The following is a 21045-nucleotide window of genomic DNA, read 5'->3' as shown; positions in this document are numbered from 1 at the left end:
AATTAACAGAAACAGTCACGATGGGCTGATGTGTTCCTGCATAATAGACTAAATTCAATCTTTAGGACAGAATCACATCCTAAATTTGACAAGTCAACATCAAAATGACTCATGGAAAAGTCACTGATCCCCTTGGCCTCGTGTGCATTTAATTTGCTAGCAGCTCTTCCCCTAACGGCGATTACCCACGTGGGTCTCACTAATCTGACAGACTGCACATGTTTACTGATTTTTTATCATGAGAATAGCCGTGCCTGTTGCTGTCCTGCCCTGCAAGTACAGCCGCCGTGCTATCGGAGCGAAACAACCCTCTCACACGGTTTAGAGAAACCAAAGTTAGCGCGTATGGAGAGAGACCAAAGCCATTCCTGATGGAACAAGACGAAGCGTTATGTGGATGAAGAAGTCAGCCAACCGACAGGAGAGCGAATTACTAGGCCTGGCGAATTTCTAGGCAGTTTTTCCCCTCTGCCCGCTAGAGTTAGGGGTAGTTACTTTACCGGGCACCAGACAATGTGATCGTTTGTTTCCAGCCTTTCCTTTCAGCCGAGTGCAGACAGTCACCAAAGCTTCCGTCGGTGCGTACTGGAGCGCTACAGCGGATGGCCAGGACCTGCCAGCTTACCAAAATGATGCTCAACTTTCCTCTCAGTCCAGTGTTCCCAGTTGTCGCAGTGGCTGTTCTCACAGCTATTACCAAAGGTGAGGTTTACGACAGTGGTTCGTTTGTGGTAAACAAGCGCATTCACTCAAGTTATTTTTTGCATTTCTGAAATAACAGATTTGTGTTTATTATTCTCCATTGCGTAGACCCACTGGAATTATTGATGGAAAAGTGTATGAAAAGTAGAAGGAAAGTCATTTATAATCGCCAGCTGTGTGTACAAGGCAAAATTATTAAGAGGTTTGTATTTAAATGAATCTTTCCTAATTGAAGACATGACCTTGGTGGACACTGGTGGATTTAACTATATAAAATATAAGCACCTATTAGGATAAGCTTCCATACTAAAACTTAGGCTACTACTTATTACTTTCTATTGCGTTCATAAGGAGGCCTATGAGTATTGAACCCTATAATATATTTCAAATAATTTCTCTTTTGGCTTTTTTGTGGGGGGCGGTGGGGCAAGGGGGTCAAGCCCATTTCCCTCTTACCATCTCTGTGTCCATTTTGATGTTTCCCTGTATCCAAATGAAAGTGACAAAACGCACTGCACCATATACTGCACAATACCGTGCCTTGGGAATATTCATCAGTGGGATTAGAGATGCTTGAAGTTGCACAGCCGTTTCTGTGGTTGTTTAGAGATAACCTGCATTAGGAGCCATGAAGTTAAGCTGTCTGTCTCTTGGTGATAAAGATATCAGAGGACTAGTTTTTGAGATTGCCTGTGTTTAAATCTCTCTCTCTCTCTCTCTCTCTCTCTCTCTCTCTCTCTGTGTGTGTGTGTGTGTGTGTGTGTGTGTGTGTGAGAGAGAGAGATTTCCTGTGTGCGTGTGTGCATTCCGGATATAGTGTATAACGTGTGGCTGCTTTTTTTCCTCCTACTGTAGGACTCAGCTGTGCAGCTGTTGTCTTAATGCTTGTCTAAATGATATGGTTCAGCCTCTGATATCTGCCTGGGAACCATGAATATTCATGGAAGCATTATCTTTCACGGTTGTCCAGTGGTTGAGATTTACTGCCTGTTGTGTCAGGAAGCACATCTGAGGTTGCCCTAGCATTTACAATAACATTTTAAGTATAAGATCATTTTTTTTGTCTAATGGCACAGATCAAGGTGCTTCATAAAAAACAACCAAGACTTACCAAATTAAATCATTTATCAATACAAATTTTATATTACATTCACTGATATGCAGCAGTGTGGTTCACATTGGTATACTAATTTTTAGTCTACAGATCAGAGGCTAAATTGCCCAATCACAACTTTAATTTTAGTTGCTATACATTGAGAATCAACCAAGATGGAAATAATTATTATCAGAATGGTTCTGGGAAGGCTTCATTGAAATGAATTTATCTTTAATATCTGTCATGAGATGCACACAGTCTGGTGTATCATAGTAACATCCAGCCATGTGAACGTTAGGTATAACCATCAGGTCAGTATCAATATGTTGGTTGCTTAGCACCTCACCTCATGTCCTTCCACCAGTCAGTTAGTGGTTAATGGTCGGAGGTGTTGCAGTGTTACTAACTCTGCCCTTCTCAGGGATGAGAGGGTCAGTTTCCTCTTTGTGTTTCTTTTCTTCCAGTAATTGGTTTGTCCAGTAGGGCTGGGCGATACGGCCCAAAATATTATCACAACATATTTTTTCATATTGATCGATAGTGATAATATCACAATATACATATATTGCTCCATTTTAAAGTTTGAAACGTATTCAAAATGCTTAGGGCTGAGCCCTGAAGAAAGCATAAAGTTCTTATACTGTAATATACTGTATATACTGTATGTAAACTAATCAGTACCAACATGACTTTACATTCAGATTGCCTCAACAAGGCAATACCTATAACATGGGCTCCAAATATTACTAGCTTTTTGCTCTTAAACTAGCCTTTTGCACAGAGGCATTGGCAATTGTCTTTTTCTCTCAAGACATTTCATATGATTGTTTAGGTTGAACTCCAGCATTGCTGGCAGTCAAAGGACCACTAACAGCTTGGCTAGTGTTCAATGGCAGCATGATGCCAAGTCATACTTTCTGTGTGCTCTGTGAGGCTGTGCCTTTTCACATGATGGAAGAAGTTGGCGGTGTTTGTTGTCATGATTAACACAAGCCGTCAACATATTTTGTGTAGAGTGTTGCTTTGTGGTTTGTCAGACTTGAGATAGCCAAACCATTTCCATATGATAGAAGTTGTGTGATGCTGCTTCATCTTTGCGGTTGCAGTCACTGTTGCTTTCCTTCTCCGGCCGGCTCATTTTTCCACTGTCACCACGTATTGTATTATCTTCTCTGGTAACTCAACAAGTGTGGTCACTCTGTATCATTGTGTTGTTGTTGAGAGAGTGTGTGTACCTCAGCAACATCAAGCTTATTCTTACCATCTGATTGGCTGTTGGTGTTAACTTATTTATGTTATGAGCCCTGTATAGACGCTGAAAATGATTTCATTGAAAATAAATACCAAAAGTTTATCATCGTTATCGTGGCAAATTTTATTGCGATAATTATCAGTATTGTTTTATCGCCCAGCTCTACTTCTCACGTCACTGCTGTAGTCAGAAAGTTTAGTGATTGATAATGATGTGTTTGAATTCATTTTTTTTGTGTCAACCTACAGTATTTGTAGACTAAGTAATATGCCAGCTATAGAGAGGGCGAGAGCCTTCGTAATCATAAAAAAGACTCATATAATATAATTCATACAAATTCTGCAGCATTGTCTACCGGCGCGGTGTCCGTGTCCGTGGCGTTATTGTCAGCGGTCACCCAGGTGAAAGCCAGTGACAATCAGCATGTTAATGAGCTGTTACATATTCAGTGTCCACACGTGTCAATGTATCCACACTACTTGACGTATCAGAGCAGCAAACTCAATGCTTGTCAAACCGCATTTTCAGAGAAAGGTGGCAGGCGCAGAAAATCACAAAACTATTTGGAATTTTCTGTCTGTGAACACAACAGCTGCCCACTTATAAACAGGAGAATGTCATTATGCATAAACTGGAAACTGGAACTGTGATAATAACAGAAGGGTGGTTAGTGTCATTATAAATCTGCATAGCACATCCAGTGAGGAAGTGCATCCGTGTCATTTTCATCAATGTAAAGCATAGGCATGTGTTCGTTTAACACAATGTCATCTCTAAAAGACAGATCTATAAAGCCTGACCTGTCAGTGATGGGTTTTCCATGGCAATGGTATTATGACAATATTCCACTATGCAAAATTATCAAGAATGGCAAGTTGAAAATATTAATTCCGAATTGTTCAAAAAGCTGTTTTCTGTCAGAATAATGCTGAATGACACAATGAAATATGATTGTGAATATTAAAACCTATTTTCATACAGTGTTTGAAGTCAACATTTAACTCACTGCCTCATGGTTAGATGAGTATTTTTTGCGTGATGATGTGGCTTTATGAATCGCTTAAGGGACATGCAAATGATCTGCAGAGGATGTTAGTGCTAAAAGAGCACAAGTGGTAAATCACATTTTTGTATTGCGATATATTGAATATATTGAATTTCATTATCGTCCCGTCCCTATACTACTATACTGCTTATTATAAACTTTGACATCTTTATTTTTTTAGTCTTTGTTTTTAGTTTAAGATTAGTTTGTCCATTTATTGTTGAAATATGCTTTGAAATCTGTTTTCAAACTGTTCTGTCTGGGCATCTATTGCACATTCAGCCGTCCTGGTGGGGGATCCCTCTTGGACTTGGCCCACCCAAGGTTTCTCCCATTTTTTAAAAATACGGTCTTCTTGGGAGTTTTTCCTTGCATGCACTGAGGGTCTAATGTTGGTAGTGCCGGGTAGGTTAGGCTAGGTTAGGTAGGCCTGTTATGTCTCTCCAACATACTATTTTGTGTCTTGTGCTTTGTTTTGCTTCCTTGTGTTTTATTGTGTTGCATACTGTATTACATCATCATATGTCATTGAGTGTTGATTAGTTAGATCTGGGTAGGCTCATTCTTTGTAAAGTCCTTTGAGACATGCTTGGAAAAATTAGGTTCTACAGTGCCCTACTTGTAGCTTTTGACAAGTTACAGTACCTCTAAGCTACATGGAAAGTCAGGTTTACACATTAATTTTTGTGCACTTCAGCATGGAGGCTGGCAAATGATCAAGCATCTTTGGCAGGAGAAAGTGGGTGCTGTCTCATAGAGCATCGTGTTTGGACAAACTAATAACAGTTATTCCACAGAACATCACAAAAGAGGCTTTTACCACTCAGAACATTGATTGAGTGACATTTGCCATTTCCTTTATTATACTGTATATCATAGGAGTACTTGGAGATCAGAAATGCAGCTTTATAATAGAAAGAAATAGAAAAATTGTATTGGGTTTCATAGTGGTTTGCTTAAGGTCACAATAATGGTCTCTCCAACTGCTAGCGTGACGAGTAGCCAGGTTTGCAGGATTTTATAGATCACTGCTTGAAAGGCAAGAGAGCAAAATGTGCTTTCTGTTAAAAGAAATCAATACATGATCCCAAAATTGACAATCTCAGTGTAACAGTAAAAGATTTTAAGTAATTGTTTTTTCGCAGATGTTTCATGTTCAAAAGTACTGATCATCAAATTCAGCACCTAGCTTAGTATTATGTATCCCTCACCCAGATCTAGTGCAGTAGAGCTAGTGAAATTAGTACCACCCACATGTTACCAAATCAAGCACAGAACTCATCAGTTTTGGCACCCATCTCTGCAACTTTGAGTTGAAGCAGTAGTAGTTATTAGCATAAATTGCCCCCTTTGGCACTAACCTCTGTTTGTGATTTCTGCCCCTCTAGTTGCAGACAGCCAGAAGGTATCTGACGACATTGGGACTTTCTCCACCCCATCCCCAGTCTATCCCATGGTGGGCTTTCAGGTCCTCAATGTGGACCATGTGTTTCTGAGGCAGAACAGCCTAGAGCAGCCAGGGAACTCCAGCCTGAGTGCTCAGAGGCAGACTTTTCTCATCACTGGTCCAGGGGCTGGGCTCCTTCAGCCAGCCGTCAATGCCTCATATGGCCCGGTGACTGTAGATGCCCCCATTCTTCCAGACCTGCTCCTGAGTGGTCGTAGGATCCTGTCAGTCATTTTGGGCCACCAGGTTCGTTCCTCAGCCCCCATCGTCAAGATCCTCTTCCACATGCCCACAGAAAGTGACATCACCGTGATGCAGGGAACAATGGAGTCTGGAGAAGATGATGGCAAGAAAGGGGCTGGAGCCAAAGCCAAGGACGGGGCTCACTGTGTAACGGCATATGCCTTCTGGGAGACTCGGGAGGTTCGTGGGGCATGCCTGGTGTCGCCAGGTGGTTTCTGTGTGGCCCAGTTGAAGCCAGAACCGGCCTGGTTCAGCCCGACTAGCCGATCAAGCAGCTCTAGCAGGGAGGCAGGAGGGACCGAAGGAATGAAGGGGCTCCAGGGGAACCTAGTGGAGGTGTACTTCCAGAGCCGGAGGGACCAGACAGGCCAGTGTGTGCCCCAGGATAGTCTGCAGCGTGTGGGAGTAGGAAGGGGAGGAGGTCCTGGGGGCTCAGGGACGCCCATGAGGAGGATAGGAAGTGTCAATCTGCTTAGAACTCCACCTGGGAACCCCACCTTCCTTCGACTGAGACTAGGAGGCGCTGTGGTGGTCCAGACCTCCTCCAAACCCCTGAAGACCTCAGAAGTGGCAACTTTCTACATCTTCCTGTCTAGCGCATCTACCCTTGAAAGTTTCACACTCAGGTAAGAGATTCTGATGGATCAATATATCATTGTCCTTTTTATTAGGGTTCTCTCTATGGGCACCACAATGTCACAAAATCTGGGGAGAGCTTGCAATGGAGGTATAAAATATTTACAGTTGCAGTATACCTGTTTACCACTCTTTGGGCATTGAAACAAATTGACATAAACTGTGCACCACAGTTCGGCTGATGGCCAGCCCTGTAGTGTTAAATTTGACACTGGCCTATGATAGACACTTTTTGGGGTACTTTTCCATATCAAAATTAATTGTAGGTCATAGGTGTGACGTATGTCATCCTGGGCAGCTGTTGAGGCCTACTGTAAATGCATTCTGCTGGCTATTCTGCATGCGCAGAGGTGCTCTTGTCGCTAGATTTGAATGGCTATTGAGGTAGTCCATAGGTTATTGATGTAGGTCAGTGCTACAGCCTGTATCTGCCCTGTGGGTAGGGGAGATCTACGTGGAGGACAAACTGATATTTCAGGGAATCAGTTTAACCATACGGTAAGTATGCCAACATCACATTTGCTCCCTACTGGGTCACAGTTTGAAGCCATGCATAACTAGAAAGTAGAGGAATAGGGTGTTTTGGATGGGTAATGTGTCATTCCCAGGACAGAATGTAATTTTTCAACTCTGTTGCCCAGTTTGCAGAGGACAGGAGCTTAGTTTAACAGAGAATTTTACTGTCATTGAAGCATGTGAAGCAGAAAAAGAGTCTGGAAAGAAGTTGAATCACCACGATGTATACTTGAGCATCTTCATGAAGGATAAGTTCCATGCATTTAAATGGTTACTTAAGGCCACTTGAATAGCGATGGGGCGTGCCACCAAGGCCACGCAGTAAAATGCTTGAATGCCAACATGACTTGTGTTGTCTGCCAGTTCCGCTGGCTTCATAAATTAAAGACATGTTATGTCCTGTCTGGTGGCAGTCTACCTCAACCCCTCTCTTACTGGGAAAGTTATGGAGAGCACTCTTCCATAGACAGGGAAATAATTGCCAAATGATTCACCAGTTTTCATATCTCAACATCCCACTAACGTTTGAACAAGGTTCTCTGGATATTTGACTTCATAAATAATGCATCTATTTAATGGAGCAGGAAAACAAATAACTAACAACTTCCTGACTCCCTTGGGTAAAAGTTAACTTAATATAAAAGCAGCTCTGTCACGCCAAAACACACAGTTCAATTTGTTTTGAAAGTCACTACTCGCTGCCTTCGATGCACATCACCGGGTGGGATAAAATTGTTTTTATTAGAATGCTTTAGATCAGTAAAGTGTAAAGCCATCTCAGTGAGGTTTGTATTTCCAGCCTTTACTCAGCTTAATGGTTTTTGTTTGAAATGCAAGACAATTTTCTCTTTAATCCCTTGATTTAGTGATATCACTGCAAACATCCAAACCCCACAGTAATCTGCAGCTGGATGTCAACAAGGCATAGGGAGAGAAATACAACCCATACATGTGTTGACCCACAGGTTACTTAGTTGAACCTGTAGCAGTGTGTCCAGAAATGATCAGCCCCGCCAATCCCACTGCTCTGCTGCATTTACATACACAAGCATGGGCATTCCTGCACACACACACACACACATACACACACACACACACACACACACATGCACTTAGGCGTACACACTTACTGACCTGAATCTGCTGTGCAAGCTTTGGGGAAATTATGTGAATAGAGTTTGGTAGAGAGACGCTTACCCTTTAACTCCAAATTCTGGGGTTGTTTTGACTATTTTTAAGGATTCATTTGCTCTCCACCTGAACTTCCCCCAAATCCACATTCACTGACCCCCTACTACTGAAGCCCCTCCAGTTAGGTCAGTGTTTTCAGCCCAAGTATTTTTGACCTACTGCCACGGCCAGAATGAAATTGGACAAGAGGAGCGGTCTGAGTCCAGTGGTTAAGTCCAAGTGAAGGCTAGCTCCGAGGAGCTTGGCAAAGTGATTGATTCTTCCTGGGAGAAATCCCTGCTCTACTTCACTCTTTGGCCCAAGATTGAGTCCACTCCACCAGGGTTAGGCCAGATAATCTGTGGCCCTGATTGAAAATGACTCGAGAGGTTAACCCTTTGGGATAGAGATGATCTGGGCTGACTGCCAGGATTTCCCGTGTGCATCTGTATGTGTTTGTGTATGTGTGTGTGTGTGTGTGTGTGTGTGTGTGTGTGTGTGTGTGTGTGTGTGTGTGTATGTGTGTTTGGGGCAGCGTCATTGCATCCACCTGATAAGCCAACGGCCAGTTTTAGCTTGTAAACATAACCTTTGTTATTAAATGTATCTATTTTCAACATTTTCATCACACGGAATTACTGACATTTCAACAGATTGAATATCAAAAAATTTTTGAACTCGCATTTGGAGGCGGAAAGAGGTGGCAAGATGAACAGAAAAAACATATTTTTTATTCATTGTGCGTGTAACCGTTCAGCATCATATATTGAAAATATCCAGTGTTGAAGTATCTGGAGAATATTTATATTCAATATGAGAGAAACACTGAATGTCATGTACACAGACACCAAATTTATAGAAAAAGAGCCTCCTTGCAGTTGTCCTCTCCTGCATGAATGGCTGACAAAATTAGTAGGCAAACAACAGAGTCGGGGGGGTTCAAGCTGTAACTTTTTGAAGTGATGAGTCTGGTAAAACAGTAGTAAAGAGGTATGTGAGCCACAAAGCAAAGCTCTCGATTTGCTGGTCAGTATTCGTTGCAGATCATGGATACAAGCGGCCAAAATGAGGTTTCTCTGCAGGGTGGCTGTCCTCAGTCTTCAGGATGGGGTGAGGAGCTCAGCGATCCGGATGGACCTCAGTGTTGAACCACTGCTCTTCCACATTGAGAGTTGCCAGTTGAGGTGGTTTCGGGCACCTGCCAAGGACGACCCCCTGGGTACCTCCCTTTGGAGGTGTTCTGCTCTGTTTGTCCTGTGGTCACTGTGACTCTGACCTGGATAAGCAGCAGCAAAATGGATTGATGGCTATAGTTTGGTAAAAGCTCAATATGCAACAAATGTGCATTTATCGCTTTGGAAAGATAAACGTAAAATATTATGACTGTCCTTTGTTGAAAAATGATCCATTAGTTCACTCTTCACTACGATCACAACAACAGAAATTTTTCTTTTACGTCTGTCTTTTATAAAAAAAAATTTAACAATTAAACAGTTAAGATAGTCTTAACTTTAGTCTCCAGTGATGATCCAGGTGTCACCAAAAATCAGAAATACACAGGTGATATACAACATTTTATTGCATATAGTCCTGTATGAAAACCTGCTTGTCTATAGCCTGTTTTTTTTTCACGACAGGTTTTTAAAAACAGATGTTGAAGGACCATAGCAGTGTTTTTGCATGTTTTAGCTCATTCACTTCAATTCAGATATACTTTACATTACTACTGACCATTTTCCAAAGCATACCATACTTTTGTAGATGTTTGAATGCATTTGTTTTACTTGTCTTCTGGTGCGTTCAAAAGCTGGTGGGATGCTCCGACATCTGGGACTTCAAAATCGGCAGCCAAACAGCATTGCATTCACGTGCTTTTTCGTTGGAAAATCAAACCCAGAAGACAAACGTTAAGCAGACATGGGCATCATGACGAGGATGATGTGGCTTGTTCATAATTTAAAAAAAGTTATGATGATTAGTCTAGCCAACCACCAAGTCGGAATTTCATTTTTCCGATGTATCGATAGCATGTGAATGCACCTTTCCTCTGCCGCACTCCACATAACCCATATAACAGAATATACGTCTCCATCAGAAAATAGTCCCTGAAGAAAAGATTGTTTTATGAACTAAATTCAAATGTTCATGACTTCTAAACCCAGACACGAATGTTAGCCGGCACAGCAGAGTATTTTACGGTCGGTTTATCACCTGAATGTTTGATAAAAAAAATAATTAAAAAAATATGGAAATCGGTACATATTAAAAAATCTTAAAAAGTATGGTATACTTTTGGAAAATGGTCAGTAGTAATTGTAAAGTATGTGTGCAGTTTAGTAAATTGGGTTAAAAGCACTGCTTTCGTCCATTAAGATCACCTTAGAGCATAGTTAGGTTTAGGGAATTCAGTCATGAACACAACACAGATAATATCAGATCAGGTCAGGTATCTGGATTTCAAAATGAGGGATTTACCTTTATTCTTTATTCTATTCTATACATATTTCTATCTGTACCAAATGTGTGGAAGCTTAAAGAAGATGTAAAAAACAATTTAGCTTTTTTTTTCCAACATATTATTTGAAGCCATCATACAATGTAATATAAGAAAAGTACATGGGCAAATTAATTTTCATTTTTATTAATTCATTTTCTAAATGAGGCCCCAGTTTTTTATTTTCCTAATTATCATAATTTCATCATCTGATTATTTGATCTATTTTAGGCATATTGAGGCATATTTCTGTTTTAATTCATTGTGAAAACGGAACCAATCTGGCAATCTTATCCACTGTTTGGGTGAATCCATGTCTATCTTTGCCTTTGGCCATTTGTTTTGATCCAGAAATTGATCTCTGCACGATTATGTCTTTGTGCAGCATTGGTTGAATTGCCAGCAGTTGTTGATTTGCATCAAAAAACAATGCCATTGTGTGTGTGTGTGTGTGTGTGTGTGTGTGTGTGTGTGTGTGTGTGTGTGTGTGTGCCTGTCTGTCAGTCTGTCAGCCAACCCTGCCCTTGACCCTGTCTCAGTTGTATTGATTAGTCTGGCTGGCATTTGATAACGAGTCAGTATTTGTAAATGTGTGTATTTGGGCATGTGTGTGCATGGAGTACGAGGACATGCATACAGACCCTGAAAACACACTCCAGCATCTAGAGAACTTGTGTGTGTGTGTGTGTGTGTATGTGCGTGCGTGCCTTTCTGTCTGTCCATCTGTCTTTATTTGTTACTTATTTAAATGCGAGTTTCTGGCCAAAATAAGATTTGACAGCATGCGGCCACTATGAGCCATTATTGGGCTTTTCTTCAATGGATGCCCTCACATTATTGTGATTTTTTTCTTTCTGGTTGTTGTTTCTCTTTTTGATACCATCTGCTGACAGTGACAAAGTCCTGATGGAGGAAGATACCTTTGATCCTGTTCATCCTGTATCAAACTAATGGAGTTTGATACAGAAACTTTTAGTATGTGACAAGTCCGCTAACACTTTTTAGGTACTGGAGTGGAGGAGTGGAGTAGGTGGTATGCATGATTGAAGTGAGTGAACCCTTGTTGACTTTAAAAACTACACCTAACACCAAAGTGCTGTGGTAGCACAGTCGTGTTGTAACTAAGAGAAATAACAAATTTAATTCATGCTTTTACTTAACTACTACAGTTAGAAAATCCCAGAGCTGGTTCCTGATATATGGATGTACAGACACCAGCCTCCAGCTGGTTGATGCTTGTTTGACTTCTACCGTACTGCCTGCTGTATGAGCGCACACTGCATTTCCCTCATGCAGGACTCTTGGGGCTCTGCACGGCCTAAAGTGCATACCGTAATTCCCCTAAGCACTGCACATTGCAAAAAGCGTTTTACATGAACAAACGAACACACAGAGCCCGGCTCTTATAGAGGTGCTCCGCCTGATCGCCTAATGAATAGACAGTTTTATCTCCTCCAACGCGCTGTTTCCTTACAGAGTCAATGCGCACTCATGCAACACACTTATATACACATACACACACGCGTGTACACACACACACACACACACACACACACAAGGATTGAAAACACATGCCTGGTTTTAGACAGACACATACACACTGCATCTGCTGCTTAGACTTTGGTGTGATGGTATCAAATTCTGAGAAATTCTGACAAAATATCATGATTTAATTATCTTTACTATGAAAGGCTTTTGTTGAGAAAGATAATCAACATTACATTAACAAAGACATTTTTTCCCCCACAATGTCAAAGAAGCCACAGTGAATTTTAGCATATGAACTAATTCAGGCCACATCCCAGGGTTGCAATATAATCTGAGAAAATTTGGCTTCAGTATGAGCTGAAACAGTTTTCCTCAATAGCTTCATCTCCTATACACTGTGTCCTTCTATCTTCCCGTCTCACCTTTCTTCACCCTCTGTTTCCTTGCCTTAAACCTCTCTTGGCCTTCTGGACTCCTGACCTAGTCAGTCCTTTCCCCCACATCTGGTCCCACCAGCCCATGCCTTGGTCCCTCACGTGTCCTTGCACCTCCCCCTCACTAAGCCTACATGTTAGCTTGGAAACCACCAACAAGCTGTCTGGCTCCTGGATCAGAATGAACTAGGTTTTTCAGTGTGTGTGTGTGTGTGTGTGTGTGTGTGTGTTTGTGTGTGTGTGCGTGTGTGCAAGGGGCCAAGTGGCACAGCTGGAACACACCCAGAGGGAGAAGAGAAGATTAGTGCCTCCTTAGGACACACTGGCCTGGTTAGGACATAAAAAATGTCTAAGGCATTATCATTCATAAAAGGCAAACTGAAGCAAAGCTCCCAGTCATGCAGAGATATGCACACATACAGTATATATACTGATGTTCAAACTGTACATTTCAGTTGGACTAAAACAATATGAATAAGGATAGATACATACCTACACAAAGAAAATGAACATGTTCTTTGAACTATGTAGATAGATAAGGGAACACACAACGATTTTTCCAATACTCAATACCTTGTAATACATACACAACACATTTTTTCTTGTGGTAGCTATCTTCATATCACACAAATCTGACCAATAACTGATTTGGTAAACTCATTTCAATTCATTTCGTTGATTGTTGTTCAGCTGCAAGAAATGAGACCTCATTCATGCATCGACTTGCGGTCCTCAACCACTGACATCTACAGTAAAATAGTAATTTCTCACCTCAGATCGTTCCATCTCAGATTACACTACACAATACACTAAAATGAGGATTAGTCAATGAAATATTTAGATGTGTACAGGGGTTAACTGCTTTGCAGTTGCAGTTTTACTCATTCTGTAAGAAAATTAGAGCTCAGTGAGCGCTGGGAGGCATAGCGCCTGTTTTAAGACTGCAGGATTTTCCATGCAGTTCCTTTTGGGAGGTGAGCAACAGCGCAGCACATGTAAAAATAGGAGTTCTACAATGACTACGTAGGTATGATAGGTATATTATTATTATTATTATTATTAATATAATTATTATTAAGGGCATCTCAGAGCACATTTCTCCTCGTGGATGGGCTACAGCAGCAGAAGACCATTGCTGGGTTCCACTCCTGTATAAGGGTTAGGATGAGATAAGATAAGATGAGGCTACAGCAGGTGGTGTAATGGTGTGGGGAATGTTTTCTTGGCACACGTTAGGCCCCTTAGCACCATTTGAGCATCATTTGAATGTCACAGTGGACCTAATTATTGTTGCTGACCAGGTGCATCTCTTCATGGTCACGGTCTACCCTTTGTCAAATGGATACTTCCAGCAGGATAATGCGCCATGTCACACATCATCTCAACAAGGACTTTGTGACTTTAGTTTACTTCAATGGCCTGCACAGTCCTCAGATCTCAACCCCATAGACCACCTTAAGGCTGAGGTTATACAGGATATTCTCATCATGAATGTGGTGCTGAAAAATCTGCAGGAACTGAGTGATGCTATCGAGTCAGAATGGACCAAGATCCCTTTGGAACATTTCCAGCACCTTGTTCAATCCACTCCTTGAATAGTTTATGCTGTTTTGGAGGCAAAAGTTTCTACCCCATACTATCTAGGTGTACCTAATATAGTGGATACTGAGTGTAAATGTGAGTACAGATTAGTGAAACTTTGCATTGCTCATGTGTATTATTCCCACATCTGAAGCATTGTATGTCAGCCCTCTAGAACAGGCCTATCATTGAGGGTCAACTCTTTCAGCATATGACCCAAATAAGAGTTTTTGTCTTGTTTTGTGACCCAGTCTGTTGTCATGTATCTACTCTTGTCATGTAGCCACGTAGCAGAAGCACGCCTGCAACCTATTGTAGGTCCCAAGTTTAAAAACCCAAGCTATAGGTGGTTATTACGCCTCCAGGCCTGCCTAGTCAAGTCACATTATCAGCACATTATCGCTCTCCTAGTGGAGTGATGTGTGTGTCTGAATCAGACATCTGATTAACTGATGCCTGGATCTCTCCAGTGCTAATGGGAATTAAATACCCCTGCTGGTTCTCTGTCTGCCGGCAGCCGGATACACATCAGTCTGTTGGCGACTCACCTCGTTAGGCACAACGCGAACGGAAAAACACAGATGAACACACACACAAAACACACACACATGTACACACAAGCACACACAAATGCTCTCACAAGCAGATGCACGCATACCCATACACACACACACACACACACACACACACAATTTCTCAAGAAACAAACACATGTACACAGGCATGAAACAAAAAAACACATGGACACACACTCACATGCATGCAATAGCTCAGATTGCTATAAAATGTCAGATTTTCCACTTGGAGAACATTGTTGCACAGTAAAGTAAATGTACATAAACTATGATTCTGCACTATATGATACTGTATTGCAGTCGGACACAAACAACATCAATATAACTATATGGTTTTTATTTCAAGACCCTTGTTGGTACGACACAGTTCAGTGATTGGTACTGAAAGATAGCATAAAGAAACAAAATTACAAACAAATTATATGAGTTTTCTTTATCATACTCCCCACAACTCACGCCAAACCTCTGTCAGTCAATGAGGAATCTGTCAAAGATTATGCCGTTATGTTAATAGTCCGTATTATAATTCATACTGTGTACTAATTGAACTCTGTGTGTGTGTGTATGTGTTTGTGCTTGTGTGTGTGTTTGTTGCAGGGCTATGGTAAAGAAGGGTCTGTCATTCAGTGCAGCGCGGCCCAGTGACTCGACGCTGTGGGACACTGTCCTGGAGCCCGGCCGAGGAGCAGCTCCCAACACTGTTTCCATACACTGCCAGAGGAAGGTTGCTGTCACTGCAAAGAGGTCAGTCCACTGCATGCACAGTATGTGAGTGTTTGTGTGTGTGTGTGTGTGTGTGTGTGTGCCAGCCACTTGCACCCTTTCACAAAAATAGAACAATTTTCATCTCTTATGACCTCTTATTGTCTCTGTCATTTATGATAATTTCAATAATCCCTACTAGTCACCATAAGGGACAGCTGTCAGTTGTCATGACCAAAATTCCTTAAAGTGGAAATCCACTTTATGACAGATTTCAAGTATTCAAGGATTTGTTCAGAGAAAAAGTGATAATTTATTGGTGGCCTTAACCTCAGTTGTTGCACGCAAACTGTTTGTATGCATGCACATGCCCACATGTGAGTGTAATAGCACAGTACTACTGATTTACATGTAATATACAGTATAATATAATGATACAGGGGCTTTGCAAGTAGACTCAAGAGACTACTCATGTATATCTCAAATGATCTATATTGGAAGAAATTAGTCTTAAAAACCCAGAAAGACATTTCAGCTCCGCTTGCTGTAGATAATAATTTGCGCAAGAGTGCTTCTACCAAAAACAGATGTCGTTGACTGACCAACTCTTAGAACATCTTCATATTGAACATTCATTCCTAATGTCAGCAGGTGGTCTGACTACAGAAGATTATGATGATAGGAATAAGAGCATCCTAAAACAGTAGAGGAGGGAATAACTCCAAAGTGACATATAAACAATTTAGAATGGTTATCCATCTTGCTTTAATCCTTAATCTTCATATCTCATTCACGTCTTGTTACAAGTTAAATTCTGGCCATGTGGCCCTGTTTTCTTTTCTTTAGGATGCATCAAAGCCGACAGTGGGGCACAGCAATGCTAAGAAGTAAGAAATGAATGCAGGGTGGTTCTTTGCAAAAAAGGCACTTGGTGAGCCTCAAGGGAGACCAAAGAATATATATAAAGAACAGAAAAAACTCTTACCACAGGTGTTCATTGGAAGAAAGGGGCACAGAGTTAATACAGATGAAAAAGAATTCCAAGGCACTCATGTGGATGTATAGTAGAAAGCCTTTATTCACTGGGCTAGAACATTTTAAAAAGTGCTGATGACTGACACGCTGCGGCTACAAGAAGCCTTCATCAGGGTAAAGCACTCAGAAAACAGACACATATTTATATATACTGTATATATAGGGGGTTTCCTGGCTTGGTTGGCTGGGGGTGCGGCCTGTGTCCGGCCTGTGACCCTTGTCCCCTGTCTCTGTCCATTGTAAACTATACTATTCAATCTTAAAAATAACAATAATACAAAATATTATTAATAATAATATTAAATAAAAGATTAATAGAGGGAACTACAGCATATTTCATATTTTCTTTTTATATTTCATTGTCACTTAAACTTCATGAAACATTGGAGTAAGAGGAAAAGTTAGGGTGTTTTTTTTTTTTTTCAGGGGACTCTAAGTTTTCTTTGTACATTTGACACTCCAGTTAAGCACCAATTTTACCATCCAAATGGTGCATGCATTGAACGGAGTAAAATAGATTATATGATATTTGATTTGCACATAATGAGACATTTAGACAAAGTAGCAATGAGTAAAATAATGTATAAAGGAAATGAGTGTGCTGGTGAGATTGCTTCCAAAACAACAGTAAGTTAACAGCGAGTCAATAATACTTTCATAGTACTTTCTCTGCCTGATTTATAGTTCATTACATCAGTGTTGCCTGGAGCTGGTGGCACACATTGGAAGCCACCTCTGCCCAGCAACCTCTCGCCCACGCAGACGCACCACCCGCCGTCCGTCCGACCCACTTATCCGTAATCATCCATAATCACGGGTACGTTATCCAGGCTTAAGCGCTTGCACGTTCAGAGGGGGAGATTAGGAAGGAGAGATATTCCAAGTCGCGTCCCTTGTGCTGAGCTCTCACCAGGACACACACACATGCAAATGTGCATGCACACACACATACTCCCCCCCAGTGCTTCGAAGTGATGATACGTCCAGGGGTTTAAAGCCCCCCTAATAGATGAATTTCCAGGAAACAGGGGAATTAACCCCCTCTGCATTTTCTTACTGTCTCTGTCTGTTTCTCTCTCCCTCACACTCTCACTATTTTGAGTGGGGAGAATGGTTCCAATGAACCATATGAAATCTGTCTCAGTCCATTTTGTTTATGAAGTTATCACTGAGTACACTTACAGGCTATAAGCTCTGTACAGACCCTAAGCTCTGTTCCATGAAGTGTGGTGGTTAGATGAAGGGTACTGTGTCTGCAAATATGAAATTCATTGGAGAAATCTTCTGCTTTATTGCTTTAGCAATGTAAGATAAAAACACAGGAAAACAAGGGACCGTTTCAAATAAATTAAATAGACAGTTTAGTCCTATAGCTGGAATAGGACTTTTTACCAGACAGTGCAAATGGCAGTCACAAATTAGTGCAGATGCGTATGCTAGTGGTAACTCTGATTTCAAGCAATCGCCCAAGCCACATGGGGCCTGAGGCATGTTGTAGAGGTAGAGACAGAGATTAGGCATTGACTGGCACTAATTCCACACAACACTCTGCCAGAATTATTGCTTTCTATTTTTATCTAATAATTCTTTTGACATATGAAGTCTTAATGAATTTGCCGGTAGCTAGTAATTGATTTACCTGTTACTGCAAATCACAGAGTGAGTAATATTGGTCGAGGTGCTTTTGAGGTGACAAAATGTGCAAAACACATTGGACACCTCATAATTTAGTCTATTCTTTAGTCTGTTTTGCATTCTGTTATACAAAGACAATCCATTCAGTCCTTGAAAACCTTCTGTTTTCAAAGACTTAGTGATATATTTCAGCTCCAATCAGTTGATATTGTACTAAATGCAATGTTCAATGGAATCTCACAGAGGCAAATATACCGATTTCAGCAGGTTTACTGAAGAACATTTGTAAAATACAACTTTGGCATAATTTTGTTGGCTGGCTAACTTATCTGTACTGCACATGTATTCCAAGTTCAGGTTCAAACTCTCTTGGTTGCCTTGGTTACTTAACCGCATCACTCCTCATCCTTACTACACAGTCGACATTAATCCATCACATTACGCTACATTATAAGATGATTTCCGATCACTACTCAAAATAATAAACAATCTTCTCTTTCCTGACATTCCTATACTATGCACCTTACAAGCCATAACAATAAACCTTTGTTTCAGCAATTTCAAATTAGTTTTCCTTTCTTTTTAACTTTCAAAGTCCCTCTTTTGGTCTTCCAGTCTTTTACCTGGAAACCATAACAGGAACCTAACTCTAGGCTTCCAGGTAGACTACAGGTTAGCAATCTACAGTATATGTTAACTTCAAAGCCTTTCAGGTGGGAAGGCTGTTCAATAACTGTGCCACACACTGTAGTTAACACTGGAAGTGGTGGAGTCACAGGTAAGATGCTTTCTTCTCTAGGCTGGGTGTTTGTTCTTCCTCATCCATCTCCTCACCCTCCTCAGGCTCAGGCAGAGAAGCAATCAGGGACAGAAGATGCAAGTGGCTCTTGTTTCTATGAAGAATGCCTCTCTCAGTGCGGATCAAGTAGGATCTCGGCACGCTGCATTTTTATAGTGCAAAAGCAGTGGTGGCCCAATCCTTTTCATTGTCCAGCTTTAGAGCACTTAAGAGTCAGCTTCCACTTAAGAGTCAGCTTCTTCTCAAGAGTGGGAATAGATGTCTTCAACCGGCGTCCAAGCATTACCTGGGCTGGGCTAAAGCCTGTTGCCCGAATAGGTCTGTAGCTCAGTAATGCTGGGAATGGATCCTTCTGTTTCAGGATGAGTTTTACTGTTTACTCACAGCTCTGTCAGGTTTCACCGTGAGATGAGGGCTTGTGATGTGCTGAAAGTGATATGCTCTGCATCCTGGAACTGTTTATCACAAAATTGAGGACCTATGTCTGTCATTAGAGTAGTAGGGCAACCCCATCTGGTAAACATGTTGCTAAGATGGGACCTCACAGTGTTATTGACATGTCTGGTAGATATGCAATATCAGTGTATCTGGAAAACTAATACACCACCAGTAGGTAATTCTTTTTGTTCACCTCACAGATACCAGGGTCTGCTTTGTAAAGGTGTTGTGATGACTGGTTCGTTCTTCTGCAATTGTTTTGCTGCTTGACAGAATGTGCATCTACACAAGTCTGTATCTCTTTACTTATGCCTGACCGCTAAAACACCATTCTTGACACTTGACGATTCCCTGGTGACCGTCATGAAGTCTCTCTATGACCTCTGACCTCAGGCTATAGAGAGCCTAAGTCCCTCCCCTTCCGGTGGACCACCATGGGACCTTATTTCGGAAAAAATATGTACGGTAGTCAACGGCGAGAGACAAATAATTGTTTGATCCCGTTTGAATTGTGCCATGAATTACACATATGATGTTTTGTCAATTTAAATGATAATTTTGCAAGTCAAGAAAGTCGCAGTTTGTCGTAAAACTGTTGAACTATAAGACTGTAAAAATACGTAATTAGAAAGACTACACACCCAAAAGTCGCGCAAGTGACGTAACTTCCTCTCTCCACAAGCTACCCAGAGCCGCTGAAGCTAAGTCCCTCTCAGATAGCAGGAGTATTATACACAACCTGGAAGGTAGACAGTAAGAATGGATTTAAACTGGTTTAGGATAGTTTTAGTACAGTGGGGGCTAACGTTAACGCGATGCCTGTGTGTGTTTCCTATGTTTCGTTCCATGTTGGTGTTGGTGACGTATATTGTGCGAGACGAGAGATGTAGTTCACTGAGCGGTTTCACACAAAACTAAACGTTACTGTACTGTTTTACAACAAACTGCGACTTTCTTGACTTGCAAAATTATCTTTTAAATTGACAAAACATCATATGTGTAAGTCATGGCACAATTCAAACGGGATCAAACAATTATTTGTCTCTCGCCGTTGACTACCGTACATATTTTTTCCGAAATAAGGTCCCATGGGGGACAGCGGAAGGGGAGGGACTTAGGCTCTCTATTGGGAACTGCTATCCTGTCACAGTGGAATGGCAAGCCATTACATGTAGTAAGAACATATTTTGCTGGAGAGCAGGACTTTATGCTCTCTGGCACTTTGGATGCGTATCTTGGCCATCAAATATATTGCCTAGCCATTCGCAGCTCTAGATCGTTTTTTGGTATACTTTTTAACCTTAGATACCTTGTGCCTGACGAAGAGCTCCTGCGGGCTCAAAATGTTGCTGAACAGATACTATTGGGAGCATAAACTAGTGCAAGTTCTGCCCTCTTTTTTTTTAACTTGTTTTCAAATCAGCACCTACAAAACTTATGATGTGCGTATGTTTACCTGAAGCTTGGCCTATGCTCTTTAACCTCATCAAGATGTGAATGAGGTATTGGCTACACTGCTTGTGTAGCTTCCTCTTGGGCCTCAGTTTCGTCTGTCAGCTCGACAGATAACATTGGATCCAATGGCTTACAGTCCATCTGGACTGTAAAGCTGTATAAGCCATACAGTACCTGTAAAACTTCTCACAAGCCCAAACATCATCTAAACACCTGTTAGTGTTCTTGAACAGTAGGCAACTGGCTGTAGCTGTCCCTCATGGCTCTGGAGCAGAACGCCTCCTAGTTCATAGCTTGTTCCA

At 41.4% G+C, this 21045-nt stretch overlaps 1 protein-coding gene across 1 annotated transcript in view; it reads left to right on the top strand.

Annotated features, from left to right (window-relative positions):
- The first annotated feature begins 629 nt into the window (after nt 1–629).
- LOC139916328 (transmembrane protein 132D) overlaps nt 630–21045 on the top strand; it is a 47311-nt gene continuing 26895 nt past the window's right edge. Inside the window, exons 1-3 of the mRNA XM_078288201.1 lie at nt 630–702; nt 5484–6411; nt 15277–15423. Of these exons, the coding sequence (XP_078144327.1) occupies nt 630–702; nt 5484–6411; nt 15277–15423 (1148 nt within the window). The remainder of the gene's footprint in view (nt 703–5483; nt 6412–15276; nt 15424–21045) is intronic.

The sequence above is a fragment of the Centroberyx gerrardi genome, chromosome 2, assembly GCF_048128805.1.
Source record: "Centroberyx gerrardi isolate f3 chromosome 2, fCenGer3.hap1.cur.20231027, whole genome shotgun sequence".
NCBI lineage: Eukaryota > Metazoa > Chordata > Actinopteri > Beryciformes > Berycidae > Centroberyx > Centroberyx gerrardi.
This window is presented reverse-complemented; position numbering and strand designations above follow the sequence as displayed.